This window comes from Schistocerca nitens, chromosome 5 (genome assembly GCF_023898315.1).
Source record: "Schistocerca nitens isolate TAMUIC-IGC-003100 chromosome 5, iqSchNite1.1, whole genome shotgun sequence".
Lineage (NCBI taxonomy): Eukaryota > Metazoa > Arthropoda > Insecta > Orthoptera > Acrididae > Schistocerca > Schistocerca nitens.
In genome coordinates, this window is record NC_064618.1 from 228,557,273 (window position 1) to 228,577,504 (window position 20,232).

The 20,232-nt window shown below is 40.0% G+C and overlaps 1 protein-coding gene across 1 annotated transcript in view; it reads right to left on the reverse strand.

Annotated features, from left to right (window-relative positions):
* The window catches only part of LOC126260214 (breast cancer type 2 susceptibility protein-like), a 169,494-nt gene extending 149,654 nt beyond the window's left edge, over positions 1-19,840 (reverse strand). Inside the window, exons 1-2 of the mRNA XM_049957510.1 lie at positions 17,692-19,840; positions 4,704-4,958 (exon numbers count right to left, since the gene is read on the reverse strand). Of these exons, the coding sequence (XP_049813467.1) occupies positions 4,704-4,958; positions 17,692-19,794 (2,358 nt within the window). The 5' untranslated portion in view covers positions 19,795-19,840. The remainder of the gene's footprint in view (positions 1-4,703; positions 4,959-17,691) is intronic.
* Between the last annotated feature and the right edge of the window lie 392 nt (positions 19,841-20,232).

Below are 20,232 nucleotides of genomic sequence, written 5' to 3' on the forward strand. Positions count from 1 at the left end.
AGTTAGTGAGAGAGCAGAGAAGACAGTGTATTAAGTGTAAAGTAAATGGTGGATCCAAGAAAGTGTTGTAAGAAAGTAGTAGTCCAGTCAAAAAAAGTTTGGAGCAAGCATGTTGGCATTAGATAAAAGGTGAGATGGGGCTGTCTCCAATGCGAATACCCAGAATCTAAATGTTGAGCATGTACTGAAGCATGACTCACATGCTTGTTACATCATACGTGTCATCTGAATTACCCCACTTAGTGCCATTTTAACAGAACTATGGGAATCGGAACTGCCCCAAAAAATCCTTTCATCTTACAATCATCATATACATTAGGGGATTAATTTCCTCTGCAGTTTTCTAGGGCATGTAGATTCAAATAAAAACTCAGATACAGAGACAAACTATTCCTGGAACAAACATATGTAGTAATAATAAATCTGTCGAACTATCGTGTCTGTCTCTTTGTCTTTGAACAGGCTATTCTCCAAAACTACTACATAAATTTTTATTGAGTTTGCGCAAGTAACCTGAAAATAATTTGGGTCACCATATAGGTTTTATTTCATCAAAATCAGATCACAGAAAAATGATATCCATACATATTATAGAAATATATGTAAGTATGTTTCCACATCTCCTCCGAAACCACTGGCCCTATTTAAAACTAACTTGATATTTGTATCACTTACTATCTATAAAGAATCAGTGTGGGGGTAAGAACCACCCACATATCAAAGGGGTGAGTGTGGGAGTGAAAAAGAAGAATAGGCCAGATTTTATTCATGCAATATATGAGAACAAGAGCACTTAGTGACTTACAATAAACTTCACACATAATTACAAACCTTTACAATATTTTTTCTCATTGACACCCCCCCCCCCCCCCACACACACACACACACACAACGATGAAAGGAAAAAATTGTATCTCTTACTATATTGTCGCTGTTAGTGCAGTAAAACTGCCTGACGTTTTAATTTATTACTTTTTTACTAGTAATATCTGCGACACATTTTGCTGACATCGTTCACATATACCACTGAATGTACCTGCAAAGTTATATCACTGCACGACACACAATTCAGGACATGTGACATCATAGTCACCGAGATGCATGAAAAACTGCCACATCATGCATTACATTTAAATTTATTATTACCACTGAACTGATTTCAAAGAAATTTGGTAATAAGGTAGCTTGAACCATGAGGAAGAACATAGGCTACTTTAGAAAGTGTGCAGTACAAGATACTTACTGATTTGCATTATTATGCTAATTAGGGAAAAATATTTACTCTTTGACTATTGAACTTATTCATATTTGTGGAAATGCTTTTATTGGTTGATATGTGTTATATGATATGATTTAAATTAATGAATGCTTATACAATCGTCAATGTGTTTAATCCATACTACCACACTATTTCAATAGCACGATGCGTAGATGTGTGCTCCTGCCCGTGCCCTCTATACGCACAGCTCAGTAGCAACAAGGCACATGCCAATGCATTGTGTGTTGGAACAGTTTGGCAGGGGGAAGAGCAGGGAGCACATTATGAGCTATGCTTTCCCAAACAAACAGACACATGAGGGCAGGTGATGTTATTACACACACAGTCACATAACAAAACTACTGACACCCAAGTGCAGCCCATGTAGCAGCTATATGTTAAATAAATGGAATACATATGACAAGTGCATATGCAGGCAAATTCGTGGGTAAAAATCTCCACCTGAACCTCTGGATTGATTTAGCCAAACTTGGTAAACATATCCAGAATGATATTTTCACTCTGCAGTGGAGTGTGAGCTGATATCAAACTTCCTGGCAGATTAAAACTGTATGCTGGACCGAGACTTGAACTCAGGACCTTTGCCTTTCGTGGGTAAGTGCTCTAGTGTCTGAGCTACCCAAGCACGACTCACGCCCCATCCAAACAGCTTCACATCTGCCAGTACCTCGTCTCCGACACATATTACTTATTATATGAAAAGGAATACTGCGGGATTGAGGACCAGAAATTACAACTGGGGTGGGTGTGATAATGTGGAGAGAGAATGGGAGGAGATGGACAGAGAGAGAGAGAGGGGAAGGAAGAAATGGACAGAGAGAGCGGGAGGTGGAAAGGGATTGGGAAAGGAAAGAGGAGGAGATGAACATACACTCTCACTGATGTCCACCTGCTGTAGAATCCTGTAGTATATTCTGAGCAAAAACATAATGAGTATCTCAAATAGAATGACCTCTTCTTTGTCACCAGCATGGATTTCTGAAACAGTGTTCATGTGAAACCCAACTAATGCTTTTCTCACATGACATCCTGAAAGCCATGGATCAAGGCAATGAGGTGGATGTAGTATTTCTCGCTTTCTAAAAAAAATCTGACTTGGAACCACACCAACAATTAATAATGAAAGTATGATTATATAGCGTAACAAATGAAATTTGTGATTATATGAGGATTTGTTGGCATGGAGCATGCAGCATGTTATCTTAGATGCAGGATTATTGACAGAAGTAGAAGTCATTTCAGACATGCTCCAGGAGGTATGTTGGGACCACTGTTGTTCATATTTTATATTGTGAAGAATGGAGCATGTGGACAAGAGCTCCTTCATTTATTCTGTTTTTGTAACATTACTGGATAGTCTCTGATGGTATTTAAAAAGAAGAATCAAGAAGCCTTTGTTCTATTAAAAAAGAAGTTCAGGTTTCTCTGCTTTAATAATGTACACAATTTATTATTTCAATAACCATTAATGTGGGTGACATGACCTTTATTCAACTTCAGCAAAGGTTGAGGGCCTGGAGATGCAAATAAAGAAAACAGAAACTGTGTCAGTGTCAATTAGTCAATCGAAAACTCGTATGTGTGGCAAGGACGAAATATTTGCCTACAATGGCTGATTATTTTTGTGTGATATGTTTGGAAAATGTTAATTACCACTGAGCTGAGTTCATGAATCTTAAAGGAAAGAAAACATGTTCACAAACTTGCAGGGTGCTTTCGTTGTACTAAAGCAAACATCATCTTTTAGGAACAGTAAGATGCTGGGTGAAATATATAGTGATTGTGGACAAAAATTGAGACTGACGAGGCAGAACCTGGCAATGGTGCATCTGATGCTGATATGGAGGCATATATGGCATATAAATGTAAGGTACAAGCAGAACCTGTAGTTTCTATACGCGACAAGCAGCACATACATACACGAAGTGAGGAAAATTCCAAAACAGTATGGGAAGAATTTCAAAAATTATATGCGCCAAAGGATAGTAAATTATGCCCTGTGCAACTGAGACAGAAACTACATTTGCTAAAAATAGAGAATTGCAAAACAATGGTTAGGTTAGGTTAGGTTAGTGTTGTTTAACGTCCCGTCGACAATGAGGTCATTAGAGACGGAGCGCGCGAGCTCGTGTTAGGGAAGGATGGGGAAGGAAATCGGCCGTGCCCTTTCAAAGGAACCATCCCGGCATTTGCCTGAAGCGATTTAGGGAAATCACGGAAAACCTAAATCAGGATGGCTGGAGACGGGATTGAACCGTCGTCCTCCCGAATGCGAGTCCAGTGTGCTAACCACTGCGCCACCTCGTGGACACTGGTGACAAAATTGAAGATGGATATTTAGCAATCACTATTCTATGTGTACTTTAAGATGAGAGGGATACCATAGTTACAGTTTTGTGCAATTTGCGAGGCAATGATTTTAAGTGTGTTACAGTTAAAAGGCATATGCTTGCTGTAGGTGCTAGACATCCTGAATATAATGAAGATGAACAATTTGCAATGGCCTTTAAAGCTACAACCACAAATCAAAGGTACCGAAGAACAACATTTACGAAATAACATGACAAAGGAAAGGAACATAGAAGGTTGAAAGAAGGAAGCAGGGTTGTGAAAGTGGGTTGGAAGATTATACAAATACTATTTCTTCCCTCTACAATCCCTCTACAATACCTAGGAATAGGTTGGCCATTCCTTTTCCCATAAGTCCCCTCCCCACTGTAATTCCCTGAAGCCTCTTTCTTTTCTTATTCTATCATTATTTTTATAGCCACTTAGTAGGTCTTCTATTATCTAATTTACTTCCATTACCTGCTTTATGAGGGTTTAACACAATACAAATTTTAATCAAATATGGTTAGTTGGTCTGCAGAAAGCTAGCTAAAATTCTCTTCTGCCTGGCTAGTGCTGTGGGACATTGCTCATTAATTCAGGTATGATCTTGCAATTGAAACACTCTACATGTTTCACTTTCAGGTCATGTTATAAATCTGTTTTGTTTTAGGAGTTTTAGTAGTGCTTGGTACTGATAACAGAAACATGTAATTAGCTTCAAACTCTGCAAACAGGAAGAGCAACCCCAAAGAGGAAAAAGAGAAAGACAAAAACACGTCATGGCAAAAGCGAGTCATATTTTGTAGCAAATATGAAAAAATAAGCAATAGTTATACAACTGCAAATTTTTACTCTCGAACTCTGAGTGCCTTTCTTGAACAAAATTTCCAAAGCAGGCTTCCCATGCCCCTCACATTTTACCATTTCTGTAACTTTTTAGATAGGAGCCTTTCATACTAAAATCTGACAGAGACAGATAATTCTGCTGAGTGTGGTTGGCTATTAAAGAGAAATCACTTTCAAAAACAGTAAAAAAAATAAAATAAGCAAATTAGTTCATAGTTAAGAAGTTCTTAACTGCAGCATGTCTTACTTCTGATTCTGTAAATTGGGACAGAGCATTGCCACCAGAAAAGTCTCTCCACTTAACACACCGTTTCTGGCTTGTCATTCTTAGCTGCAACCAACTTCCTGGTGATGGGACGATAGACGCTTTGATCTTCGCAGCGGGTGGTTCTCTGTCATTTTCAAGACCAGCATCTTCATTCAGATTTGTGTTAGACTTGCAATGCTTTTTGTGCAACCTGTTATCTTTAACAGAGCTGCATCTCTTCTGTCTACCATTTATCTGTTCATGCAAGAAAGACAACACACTGAAGTAAAAGTGACAGGCAAGCATTTTTATTACATAAAGAGTATCATATATGCTTAGAGTGTATAATCAAAACTAAGTATAAGATTTAAGCATCATTCAGTATCTCCACTTTCCTTACAAATAAGAAACCTGCCAATTAAAATTATTATTATATTAGTTTCAAGAGCAGACATAATGCTATATATTTTGGTTTGCGTGCAAAAAAACGGCCTTTGTATTACTGTCAAACACCACAAAACTCTGTGACTAATGAAGCCACATAAATAATGGACAACAGGAATGTTGACTCCTCTAGCATATTCCCTGCCCACTTTCCAACTGTGTTTTGTCTGTATCAGATCATACTGCAACCTGTGTCTACTCCGTTCTGATTTCTGTTCGCTCCTTAGACAATTGTTTTCTGGCTACTTGTGGTATATTGTTTCAAACAGAGGCTTGGTTAGTTTGCATTTTTGAAGCATTAGGCTTAATTTATATCAACCTGGGGCAATGTGTGTGTATATTACTGATTCTCAGGAACCACAAAGGTGTCTTTGAATGTATACAATACACAGTGTTGAGATCACAACTCAAAAACGGCAATAAGTTCAGGATTTATGTATTCCACACCTTATATTCACAACTGCAAGCAGATGGACTGCAATTCAATCTGATGAAATGAAATTTTTTTGAATGTCCATCAAGAATCTTCTGTTCACTAGATTGATGACCACATAAAGCCCACCTTGCAGCATCTGCTGAAATCGACTGTCCGGCAAAACCTTGAAGAGTTGTGGTTGTTTGGGGAGGAGGTGCTTCACGTTCAGAAAGAAGATTGTTTTCAGATCCTCTAATTACACTGCAGTAAAAGGAGCACAACTCAAATGGATTCCATAGGGCAATAGAGAGAAACACTAAACTACATCTCAACATAACATTGGTGTGTCACTTTCATATCAAGATACTAATGGAACACTGCACCTTATCCCACTTGCATACAACATTCTGGACATTGCACCTATCAACACTCAGAAATTGATGAAAAGACCTTAGCTATTATTTATGTTGATTCACAAGTATAAAATTTTATTCTACAGCTGCAAGCTCCAGACCTTTAAGTTTCTTTATCTCTTACAATAATCAAACTTGGTAATCATCCCAGACTAATTAACAGCAACAAAAAATTACTCATATAACGGAACTGTACATTCTGCAGTCACCACAGACGACTACTGTAGCAGCAACACCGCAGACAGACCAGCAATGCGGGTTGCCAACTCCGCTGCGAAGTCTGGCTGATGCAACAGTGTTTAAAAGCAAATACCACAGTTGACAACAAACACACAGGTATGGCCAACGTCCGTCAGAGGGCATCAACCAGCAGCAGACAAAGGGGGCACAATGACCAATGAACTATTTCCCGGCAATCACGTGTGCAAATAGTCCTGGAAATATCTTTCTGCCTGTGGCTAGATAAGCCGGCGCCCTGCCATTCAGCAGGCAGTTCTCGACTCGCCGAGTGCAGAAAAGATAGGAATTAGTTGTTATTTGCTTGATCTGCAGAAGGGATCCTTATTATTTTGGTTTTGAAGAGTGTGTTACTGTTGGTGGTTTATTTTAGTTTGCTTAGTAATAATAATAGTAATAATAATAATAAAAAGAGTTGGTTCTTGCTCTGTCGATTTAGCAATACGCAACCAGCTGCAAGGGCAAGTTACATTTCCCATTTCCTAATGAGTCTTCTTATAAAGTTCACAACTCCAGTGACTAATTAAACAGTGTTGTTTAATAATGTTAAGTCCTTTTGTCTATTTACATACATTGCATTACATTTATTAACTGTAGCTCATTGTTATCTCTTAATGGTCAATGTGAGTGCATTTTCCTCGCTAATAATTTTTAAAAAAGTTATCTCTTTTTGGAGCAAGAGTGCCATTTGTTTGAGAAAAAAAATTCAAGAGGTTTCAGTAGAGGCCACTGTTCTACAGTACACATGAAAATCATTTTAAGATGATTTCTTAACAACAGAACAAAGATGCTTTTTACCAACCCCCACCCCATCCCCTCCTCCCCATCCCAACCTTCTATCAACTGACTTCGATCTTCATTTACAGAAAGCAATCTGCTTATAGACTAATGAGGAATGAAGAGGAATGTTGCATGCCCCTAAGTAGTCCTCATTCTGACAACTCATGCCATACAGAGAACAGACATGGACCTGTGTTACTCTCTTACACTAGGTCATGAAGTTCATCAAACACAGTTGGCACTACTTTCTTGAGCACAATCAACCCACACCAGAGCAAACATTTTGCCCTCCAAAAGCAACTAACTTCAGTACACAGACTCCTCTTCCTAAGCATGAAGATCACTAAGAGGTTGTTGCTATGATCTGCTTACATGTGTTCTAGCTGATATTCACAGCAGGCACAGTGATAACTAGCCTGAAAGTTCTGGCCAGGCACCATCCTCACTGGCCGAACATAGATGCCACACTGTATTAGTATTACTATTAGTAATTTATTTTTTCAATTAGCATTCTGCAATGATTTTCGATTTGTCAGCCTAATACAAAGAAAAAACATAAGTGTTTAATAATGAGGGGAAGGAGCTGCAAATAGCTACATGATCAGAAGGCACAACACTACTGTCATAGAAGGAGGTCACATAGAGACAGATACTGCCAATTTTTCTGTGCTCTTTCGACACTCATTCTCTTGCTGTGGATGGTACGTGGTTCCAATACTGACTTGTCAGGCACTGAACTATGTCTCCGACATTGACCATTGTAGCACAACAGGCGTACATGATGGGGCAGTCACTTCGTATCCACTATCGCATGAAATATCACAGCCAAGTGACCATGCAAGATAGCTGTGCGCGTGCCTCCCAGCACCACCTGCCACGCACTGTCTACATATGCGATCGCCACCTGGTGATCGCACTCAGTCTATTCTGATTTATTGTTCCACTCATTACGCTATCTAAAACTGTACTGTATCCGTCTTACTACATGGCATACCAACCTATTGATAACTTGTTCTACGAGATCATTAAATATACTTGTTTCGGATATGTAATCATGTGTTTTTTACTTATGCATCATGCACAACAGACAACCTGGATGTGTGTGTTGATGGACATCATGCTACAGCAATTTTTCCATTAGTAGTTAGAGGGACAGAAATGTCAGGACGCTTTGTTGTTCACAATGCTCTCCCAGCAGTTGGCTATGAATCTGGCACCATTCCTGCCTTACAATGAGACGGTAGAAAGTGGGAGGCATACGAGAAGGTCTCCAACAGCACTTTGTCACATTCCACATAATGGATCCAGCCATGGTCATATCACTTTTTCTGTGTGGGTATCACCCAGTACTTACCAACTTCTATGGAAACTGGTCATTCTCACGAGACTGGCGCACCCAACCTTCAACGAAATGTGTGCTTTGTTAACCACTTACTTTCACCGATACTGCAGCATCACTGCGTCGTGTGCGGAATTTTATCAGTCATACCACACGCGGGTAGCTGAACTGTAGGGATTTAGTAGGAAATGCTGTTTTGTGACACAAGTAAATAAGGAATTGTATGCAGAGGAGATTATTAGGGATGCGATCATGGAGCAGATCTGTGCAAGGAGGTGTGTCAGATAGCTCTACAATTTTAGGACCTTAATTTGGAGAACATTTTAAAATGGGCCCAATCCTTCAAAGTTTTTCCACCCACAGGCTGTTGATCACAATTCTGGAGTGAGGTGGTATCTGTCATGTCAGACACAGGAGAGGCATTCAGCTTTGTCAACACAGTGTAGCAGCAACAGTTGAGCGCGCGCGCACACACACACACACACACACACACACACACACGCACACACACACGTCGCACTTCAGCTTTGACTCATAATCAAGGAAAGAAGTCTTGGCCCCTCGCCCAGCGCTTGTTTCCGTCATGCCTGGACTGTTTCATAATACAAGTCACAGAAGAGTGCCCCAACAAGTGGGCAGAGTGCGAGGTATCCCAGAAGGGAGGACATTTCCATTCGTCTGCCACTCTCTGGACAAAAAATACTCGCTTCAACAGGAGTTAATGGACATTAAGATGTTTTCATCAGTATCTCACACCACTGTCTTATAACATAAGAAACTGTTCATCACTCCCAACTTGCACAATAAACAAGTTCAGCTACAGGTTGATACTGGTGCCTCTGTGTCCCTCTTAAACATTCAAATTTATCTCCAGCTGAGAGCACCACCCCTTTAATCCACAACTCACAGCTTGGTGGGAAATAACAAACAAAACTTGTTCTCAAAGGACAAATCACAATCGTGCCGACGTACAAAAATGCCGTACAACAAACATTTCACCTTCCTTGTTTTGTTCACAGCATGAATACAGAGAATCTATTGAGCCTTGCAGCTTTTTCAACTTTTGGATTTCATCATCAATGAATTGGTCTACATGGTTCAGAGCAAATACAGTTTTAGGAAGTGGAAACCTAAGTAAGAAGTTCTCTGCCATTTTCTCTAGATCTGGCTAAAGCAATGAACTTTACAGTGCATATTACATTAAAGAAATTGGTGCGTTTTTGCTTCCTCCATGCACAGCTCATGCCTCTCTCACTGGGGGATGCCACCCAGGAAGAACTAAATAGATTGACAACCTTGACCACCGTTGAAACTGTCTCGGCAATTGAATGGATAGTACCTTTGGTTATACAAATAAAAAACTGTCAGGGAAACTGTGCTTGTGTGGATACTTTAAGCTTACTGTCAATTACCAGACACTGATACATGTCCTATTCCAAAACCAGACATGCTTTTCTCTGCAGTCAGCTGGAGGATAGTATTTTTCAAAGGCTGATCTCTCTGAAGCTTGTTTACAACTGCTCCTGGACGAGGAATTGCAGAAGGTTCTGGTGACCAACATGCTGCACGAATTCGGGTTGTTCAGTGACCCAGCCATCTTCCAAAGGTGACCTGAGCAACTGCTGCAGCATGTTCAGGGCTGCATAAATTACATAGGTGGCAATGTGGTGACAGGGCCACAATGAGAGAACACTTAGAGAACTTGTGGCAGCTGTTGACACCCTCTAGTCTGCAGGTCACAAATGTAATTTCAGAAAATATCTTCTTCTTCCTTTCAACCGTTGATGGAATAGCTGGGACACATCATCTCTTGTGATGATATTAAGCCCTCACATAAGCTAATTGAAGTCATCATCACACTTCCCCCCCCCCCCCCCCCCCCCATGAATTTAAAGGAGCTCCGGTCCGGGTCCTCCTTGGGGAAGGTGACACTTTTGTGGGAAATTTATCCCGGGTGTGGCATTGATTGTGTACCTGCTCAACTACCTGTGGAAGAACGGCGTGCCCTTTGTATGGTCAGAGGTATGTGAACAGGTGTCAAGGTTCTGATGCAGGTCCTCTTATTGACACCGTGACTTGCAACATTTCAACTGAGTAAATAGCTAATGGTGGCAGTGGACACATCTGAACGAGGCATGGGGGCCATTCTGCGACAGAGAGAATCAGAGGGCTCTGATTTCAAATTGCATTTGTGTCAAAGACACTCAATGCCACACAGAAGCAGCATTCACAATTTGAAAAAGAGGCCCTTGTGATCATCTTTGGGCTGAAGATTCCACGTATTTCTATATGGAACAAACTTTAACCTTATAACAGATCATAAACTGTTGATCTCTGTCCTCAGTCCCACAACAAAGCAACGTGAGATGACTACCCACTGACTCCACAGCTGGGCACCCTTTCTCAGTAGGTACAATTATGAAATTCACTTCCACAATATCACTCAACACACAACGTGGACACTTTGTCCTGTCCCCTCAACTGACCCTGCTCCAAGTTCGATCAAGGTGAGATCTCTCATAATCCTAGTTGGACGAACAGGCTCAGCGTGCAGTGCATGCTTTTTCCAATAACAGGGGCCCTTGTGGCTGTGGCCATGCCCCTTTTTCCATAACAGGGACCCTTGGGGTTGTGGCCATGACCAAGGACACCACCTTGTAACACGTATGTAGAACAAGGCTGGTTGGACCACATTCCTGACTCCAACCCACTGCAGCATTACTTCCACCTCCACCACCAACTAATCCTGGTGGATGGAGTTATCCTACTAACTGCAGATCAAATGTTTCTGTGGATAGTCCCACTGGAACCCCTGTGTCTGACAATCTCAGGGCTCTTGCACCAAGGTCACTGGTGAATCGCACGAACTACATCGCTCACCCCACACGATGTGTACTGACCAGGCAAAGACCAGCAGCTCGAACATTTTGTCCACAACTGTCACGAGTGTGAACAACAGCAAGTTGCCTCTGGCTTTGTCATCCTGTTCGACACCCTCGAGCCCATGGAAACAGGTTCATATTGATTTCATGGCCATCTACCTGGATACTAACTGGCTAATTGCCCTGAATGTGTACTACCACCTTCCGCACATTGTCAACTGTTGATCCACAACTGCAGAGGCTATGGTCGCAGCACTCTGCAGAATTTTCATTATTGAAGGTCTTCCTCTCACGCTGGTGTCAGACAACAGACCACAGTTTTGCTCTAAGGTTTTCAGCAACAGCGAGTTCTGTTACAGAAACGGCGTTCACTACATGCTGTCCCCCCCCCCCCCTGTCCCCCCCATCATACACACACCAATCAAAGGGTGAGACCGAAAGGCTCTTGCAAACGTTTAAAACTAGAATGAAGAAATATGTGGTCAGTATTCTTAAGAATGAAGTGATAACCCTTTTTTGAGTTCATACAGGTCAATGCCCATAGGGGAGAAGGGTTCAGCGGATCTCCACCATGGCACTCAGCCCCATATACTCTTTCATCTGATGCTGGCAACAACCGTAGGGCCTTCCATCACACTATCTCCATGTTTGCAGCAGGACATCTGCGTGTGGCTTTGGATGACAGTTCAAGTGGATTCTGGCAGTCGACTGGCAGCAGTGGGGATGGTGCATGTTCATGATGGCCTCGGGGGTGACACGCCTTCAAAATCAGCCCTACCTGCAGCAGAGGATGCAACTGCTGCCACCTCTAGGCTCTCCAGCAGTCACACATCGCAAAAATGCCTTCTTTTGTTTCTCTTCCATTGACACCTCAGCTATATCCCCTCTTCCTCCTCCCATGCTGCTGTTGCCCTCTGGCTTGCAGCCCTATTTACAAAACTTTCCTTCGCACCAATCTCTCTCTGTTTTTAGGCAGCCCAAGATGGATCGGATGTTGGAAGGAGATTATGCTGCAGTGTCAGAGCCACCAGTGTGCCTCATCCACTGCTGCTGCTTTCCATGCCGCAACCTGACTTGGATAGGGCATGGCCTCCACTACCAGTGCTGGAGCCTCCACTACTCCAACTACACTGCCAAGCGGGGAGCTTCTAGCCATATGCTCCCATCCGCACTGGCCAGGAGCCGGTGATGCTGGAGGGTCTATCTGACACCCTTCCGAAGATATCGGTCCAGTTGTGAGTGCTGCCAGGGCACCTGGCTGGGCAGTGGTCACCTTGCTGAGATGCAGATCACCGCTGCCCATGAAAGAAGGGATGTTACCACCCACTCGGCTACCACCTTGACATCAGGCGACATTTCCTACATCAGCCGTCGTCGCACTGCAGACATATATGATGTGACAGTCATGCTGCATCCACTATCGCCTCACGTGGCTGCCAGGAGTTGACACCATAGCCGAGCAACCGCAAACGACAGCTGCACAAGTGAATCCTAGTGCCACATGCTGTCTATGTATGCGGTTGCTACCCAGAAGTAGCCCTCACAAGGGACGTCCCTTGACTTCAACACGAATTTGTGTTTAAACATTTGTACACAGACTCATCATCTCACATTTCTAACCACCCCTGCAATTGCGTGTGTTTTTGTTGGTCTCGGTTTGACCACCTCTACATCTACAACTCCATCAATAATCCACAAGCCATCTGACATTGTGCCATGGTGAATACTTCTGGCTCTACTAACAACCCCTCTCCCCCTCTTTTCCCTGCTCAACACACACAAGACAGTGCTTGCAGTCTTGGATGCGGGGAGGGTGTTAATACACCAGTCAGTCAGTTACGTCAGCTACTTGCTGATGTATAAATGTGCCTGTAATGTCATACATATACAGAAAAAATGAATGAAGCCATTAATGTCTGTAACGTTTTAAACAGTGTGGAATCCAAATTAAGAAGGCATTGTCCAACAGAAAATGGTGTAGGAGCAGATGATGACACTTTTGCTACATTTCTGGTGGATTTGATTACTCAGAAACATGAATATTCCTTTGACTGCTGAAATGAAGTTACACTGGTTAGTATAGTGGATGAAGTAAACAATTTTATGGATGATAATGCAATTAATAGTGTTCAAGATTGTAGTAGCAGTGGTGGAAACAGTATTCTTCAAAGAGAAGCTAGCAGTTCTGTTGACTACAAACCTTCACCAGAAAATATTTTAGTACTGTTAGTACTTCAACAAAATTTTGAAAGAACATCTTTAATGTTTTTATGATGATTACATACACCTCCATGTAAAGGTGTGATCTATAGCTCGTTATCCATGAGACTCCATATACAACAAGCACATTGAACATCAAAGTAATATTTGATTACACAGAGAGGAAAAAGAAGTAATGAATATCTACTTCAAGAAACAAGGCAATCAAAGAACTGGAGAGTAAACAACACTTTCTATCCCAATCTGACAGCAAGGAATGAAGGAAAATGTACCCATTACTTGTATGTGAAATTTTGGGCAATGTAAGAAGCAAGAGAAACTGAACACACAAAGTCTAAATGTTCTGCAGCTTTCATAGCATGCTTCAAGAAAGAATACAGACTTGCTATAGACACATCATTGCTTTCATGACAGTCACAGATGTACTGGAACACCAAGCTATTCGCCATTTTGAAGGGCGTTTCGTCGTAGAAGTAACCAGAAAACTTCAAGTTTTCAGGTACAGGGACAGTATTTTGAACACTGATCAAAGTGAATTTAATTATGAACTAACTTATGGTGCAACACTATCTACAGTACGAAAGGGTAAAAATCAACAGTTGTCTTGGACCAGTCTGAACACAATATAACTCATAGTTATACAATAAATGTGACTCTCAATGAGCGAACACCTAACAAAAAACCTGTATATTTGCCCCCCCCCCAAAAAAAAAAATAAAATAAAATAAAAAATAAAAATAAATAAGTAAAAAATAAAAAAATAAAATAAAACCAACTACTTTTGGCCTCAAATTTAAAATGGTTATTGAAGACAATTTTCCATCAAACATCCATTTGGAGGCTAGCACAAGTGGGATAATGTCAAAGGACCATTTAACATCATGAATGTTGTCAATGGCAATGTCACAAATAACCTTAAGTGTATACTACTTTGTGATTGATGGACTGCTCACAAGGACACAACAATACTAAATGATTCATTTGCAGGTTAAGGCACTGAACACACGATCATTTCATCAAAATCAACAAAATATACACAGCCTTTGGAAGTATATTTCTCTTGGCAATAAAAATATGTGCAAGAAGGATAACAGACTCTATAAGAACCCTCTGCACAGACTTCAATACTAAACTTTCTTAATGAATGTGTTATATTATTGGGTGGATTGACATTAATGTTGAACACCATGTTGATGATGAGGGCATTAGAGATAGAGCACAATTTCAGATAAGGGAAGGATGGGGAGGGAAAATGGCAGTGCCCTTTCTCAAAGGAACCATCCCAGCATTTGCTTGAAGTGATTTACGGAAATTGCAGAAAACCTAAATCACGATGACCGGAAGCGGGTTTGAACCATCGTCCTCCCAAATGTGCGTACAGCGTGCAGTATGCCACCTCGCTCGGTCATTGTATCATTCATGCACCAATGTATCAGCCTATGCTTCAATACCCCAGCACATGTTGCTGAATTCAAGAACATGATTCAAGTGGCATTTGGTTTTGCACCTCAAGACTGTTATTTTGAGGATTGTCCAGATATTCCTTTCACCAAATGGGCATATTGTCTCATGCATTTTGTTGAGGAACAAACATACATTTTAAAGTCTGATAGTAGGCAAACTAAGAGTAACACAATAGAATGCTTTCACCATCCTAATCACAGTGGTATGTAAAGCTTCCACATACAGCTGGAACCCTAAATTCCTGTTCCCTTGTCTGTTCTCACTCATCATGCCATTCACTAAGTCATCTAAAACTGCACAGCATCTGTCATACTATATGGCATACCAAGGATTGTGTCTTGTGTCCATTTTAACTTGTTCTGGAGGTGTTGCATCTCCCCGCCCCCTCCCTCAACAGATTCCCTTACGTGAAGTACTTGGGAAAGCATAGAACAACATAATGTGGCTTCAGATATTGTGACTATAATTGTTTTGTGGAAGCTGTAAAGATGCATTTTATTTGTTTGCAATAAATGACGCTGTACATTTCATTGTGACCACCAGGAAACATAATTTTGGAAGAACTAATAAATAAAGTCATACCATTTCCTTTGGAGATTAATAATTGTTTTAATCTTTTTTTGGTGCTCTGTACTTAAATTTGTAGGCTATCCACTGAGACACTATTCAAGCTTTAGTCATTTCCAGTTGACAAGAAAAAGTCAATAGAAATTTCTGCACTTTGGCACACATTGTGATCAGCTCATTGTTTACTTTTAGAGAATTTTCTCAATTTCCATGTTTGTCTTTCAAACATTTTCTTTTAATAACAACCCAAACAGTACATGTCTAAATTTTCTAGAGCATGACTGTTGTAGAGGTGTACTAGAGTTCCTTCCCATTTAATAAACCTAAATCTCATTGTAGAATATCCATCTGGAGTTATGGAAATGAACAGCACTTCTATAACAATTTTAAACTCAGCTGCACAACAAAACCATAGTTTAAATCCTGATGTTCAAATACTGATTTGATACCATGGTGACTGACATGAAAACAACAACAACAACAACAACAACAACAACAACAAAAACAACAAGTGGAACACCACAGTGATAATAAGTGAGAAAGCTGTAGAGGAACATAGATTTGTGTGTGAAATACAAACTAGAAAGATGTGCACTATCCATGGAATAAATGAATAATATAGTTTTGACACTGGTGGGAACAGTTTTGCTCTGGAAGCTCATTTGATTTGGACATAGTAGGGCTTGGAAACTTGCAGGGAAAAAAAGCAATCATTTCAGAGAAAATAGAAAACAGGAGGTAAGTCACACCATTTCTTTGGGAAAATAAGAATTATTTTAATCTTCTTTTGGTGCTCTGTACTTAAATTTGTAGGCTTTCCACTGAGGCACTATTCAGGCTTAAGTCATTTGAAGCTGACAAGAAAAAGTGGGAATGAGGTGCTGTACTTTGGACTGTAAAACCTTCCTTATATAGTCGACCATTGTTCAAGTATCTCTCAATATTAGGATGTTCAGGCCACTTTCAGTATGTGACAAACTTCATTCAGCACTTGATTTTTGCCTGCTGTGCTGTTTAACTACCCACGTTGTCATATTGTCCAAGCAACAGGAGGGTCACCATGTAGCTGTAGCTTAGATTGAAGTAAGGCTAATCCGAAAACACTACATTTACCACTTGACACTCATAGCATTCACATTCCTCTGTCTGTCTGTGGGATTTGGAGCTTCTCCACCATGTAAACAATCAGATGCATGCCACTATTCAAGACCCACACAAGATAGTATCAACTACTGATGCAGACAAACCATGTCTCCTGCAGTGCTTCAGCATCTGCAGATGAAGACAAGCAGTACATCATAGCCAAGTAGTGAAGATGGTATCATCCCTCATGTGATTGCAATGTGAGATTCGGTACCCATTCGTCACTGCGTACAGCTCTCTTCTATGCACTTCTTCCATAAATGTCTCCCTATTGTAAAAAAGTACTGACTTCCATGTGTCTACTTCACTTTATGAAGAACAACTCAGCCTGAAATGACATTATCACTTACAGTCACACAAGAGAGGACAGTGCTGGGACTAGATAAACACTGTCTTCCTTTCATTCTTAGTCGTTTATTGGCAATGCGCTGTTCTATATAACTAGAGATTTTGTCTTTGTTTTCAACTGTCTTTCTACATGTTGAGATTTTCATTTGTGCATCGATGACTGCGAAACAAAGACCAATCTGTGTCACTCATTTACAAACTTTTTTTTTCCGAGGTAAACGAGTTTGTTTTCTCAAATGTGGTAAATCTTGCCACCACAAATTAAAACCATAACACTGACAGAAACACAGTAGGAATTCATTTATGCAGCACTGCTGTTTCTTTCACAAATCACAGTAATCAAACAAAATTGAAAGTAGTCAAAACAAGTAAAACAAAAAGGATACTGGTAGAGCAATAATTACTGCTCTCAATAAGAAAAATTTGGCATATTACAATAACACGACAGTAGATACAAAAATATGAAAATAACATATACTGACCATTTCCATATATAGTTGTGAAATAAAATCAAAGCAATAACCAAAACTAAACAGACAGATTATTAAAAATTTCATGTTATAAAATATGTAACAAAGATTACAAGGGCTGATAAAAAGGGTAAAACAGATATTGGGAGAAGAGACAGAGGGAACAGGCACAAGGCGTCACTGCAAAAACTTAATGTGTTTAATGAACCTGAGAAGTTCATAAGGCAAAAGGGTAAAAACTATTAATGTATTTGCAGAAATCTTACCTCCGGTATGTATGGTGGTATATTATTCTTCTTATCTTCAGATTGTGATTGGTCACATACCTTCTTCACTGATGCTGTGACACTTTCAGCTCTCTTTGCTGAAGTGTTCTTGCGTACAAGCACTTTATTTGATCGGTTGCATTTGTTCCTTGACCCAATAACTGGACTTCCAGGCTCTCTGTCCGTACTGGTGGTACTTCCCATAGTAACAGACAAATCTGGAGAGCAGCTTATTTCTGTTAACACAGAGAAACATGAGGAATCTGATTCTTCTAATTCTTTCTTAAAATCATCATCTAGAAGAAGGGCTGCTGTACTTTCTGAAACTTCCTGTGTCAAAGTGGTTTCATGCTTTTGGATTCTCAGTTTAGTAGCTACATTAACCTTCACATTGTGCTGCAACATATTTTCTGCAAGAGCATTACCATGTGGCTTGTTTGAAGTAGATGTGCCAGAAACATAGTTTTTTCTATCTAAAACTGACATTACTGTTTCTTTGGAGCTAGTAGCAGTAGGCTTCCGATATGCTGTCTGAAGATGAGTTTCCATACCTGCAAATTCATTCTGGAGACAATCGGAGTTTGTAATACAGGCTTTTTTCATACATGATGGGGAACTGTCTACATTCCTTGAAACCACAGATGAATTTTCCTCATTATCTGTTATGTCAGCAAAAAGAGTTCTTACTTTCATCAAACTCTCTTCAGAGACCTCCACTTTTTTACCACAACCTGTGACAAAACCACCATACATTTTCATCCTTTCATTACCTATAACATTTTGTTTCTTATCGAACAGCCTTACTTCATTTTCAGATTCTGAATCAGATATTTTCTTGCTTCCAGTAGTCCTGTCTGATAGTCGTTTTTTCGCTATCTCATGTGGTAATACATCTTTTTTCTTAAGAGACTGATTTCCAGTTGTTTCTTTTCCTTTCACATGCTCTACAGTCAGTGTATTCTCTAAGGCATTATCTGTTAACTCAGAAAACAGATTTCTGACTCTTACCAGACTTTCTTCCGAAATCTCCACCTTTTTACCACCAGCTGTAACAAAACCACTACATGTATTTAGTGTTTTGCAGTTGACAGAATTCTCTTCCTCGTTAAGTAGATTCACTTCATTTTCAAATCCTGTTTCAGATTTTTTCCTAGTTCCAGTACACTTGTCTGGTGATGAGTTTTTCACTTTCTCAAGGCATACTGCATCTTTCTTCTTGACACTGTATTTCTCTGTTGCTTCTTTTCCCTTCACATCCACTAATGTCAATGCAGTTTCTTGAACATTCTCTGTTATATCAGAAAACAGATTCTTGACTCTCACCAAACTTTCTTCTGAAACACTCACCTTTTTACCACCAGCTGTAACAAAACCACCACATATATTTAGTCTTTTGCAATTGGTAGAACTCTCTTCTGTGTCAAGCAGATTCACTTCATTTTCAAATTCTGCATCAGATATTTTCCTAGGTCCTGTATTCTTCTCCAATGATGAGTTTTTCACTTTCTCAGGGGATATTACATGTTTCTTCTTGACACAGCACATCTCAGTAGCTTCTTTTTCCTTCACATTCATTAAAGTCAATGTAGTTTCTTCAATATTGTCTGTTATATCAGAAAACAGATTCTTGATTCTCACCAAACTTTCTTCTGAAACACCCACCTTTTTACCACCAGCTGTAAGAAAACCACCAAACATATTCAGTCTTTCACAATTTACATAACTTTCTTTTCTGTCAAGCAGCTTCACTTCATTTTCAAATTCTCTGTCAGATATTTTCCTGGTTGTTACATTCTTGTTCAGTGACAACTTTTGCCCTTTCTCAACAGATATCATATCTTTCTTCTTGGAAGAATACGCTTCATGTGCTTCTTTCACCTTCATATTCCCTACTGTAAAAGTATTATTTTCAATTTCTGTTATATCAGAAAAAACATTCATGACTCTTGCCAAACTTTCTTCTGAAACATTAATTTTTTTTCCACTGGCAGTACTGAAACCACCACACATACTCAGTTTTTTGAAATTTACGGGATTTTTTTCCTTGTCAAGAATTTGAACTTCATTTTCAGATTCAGTGTCAGATATTTTCGTGATTTTCATATCCCTCTCTTGTGATGATTTTCTCACTTTCCCAGAGGATACATGATCCCTTCCTTTATAAGTGTACATCTCAATTGCTTCTTTTCCCTTCAAATTCTCCACAGTCAATGTCGTTTCTTCAACATCTTCTGTTATATCAGAAAAAAGAGTTCTGACTCTTTTGAGACTTTCTTCTGTAACATCCACCTTTTTACCACCAGCTGTTAGAAAACCACCACATATATACAGACTTTTGTAATTCATAGAGCTTTCTTTTTTGTCAAGAATTTGAACTTCATTTTTAGATTTAGTCTCATATATTTTCTCTATTTCCATATCCTTGTCTTGTGATAAGTTTTGCACTTTTCCATGGAAGATTACATCTTGTCCCTTAGAAGCAGACTCACCAACTGTTTCTTTTTCCTCCATATTCCCTGCAGTAACAGTAGTTTCTTCGAC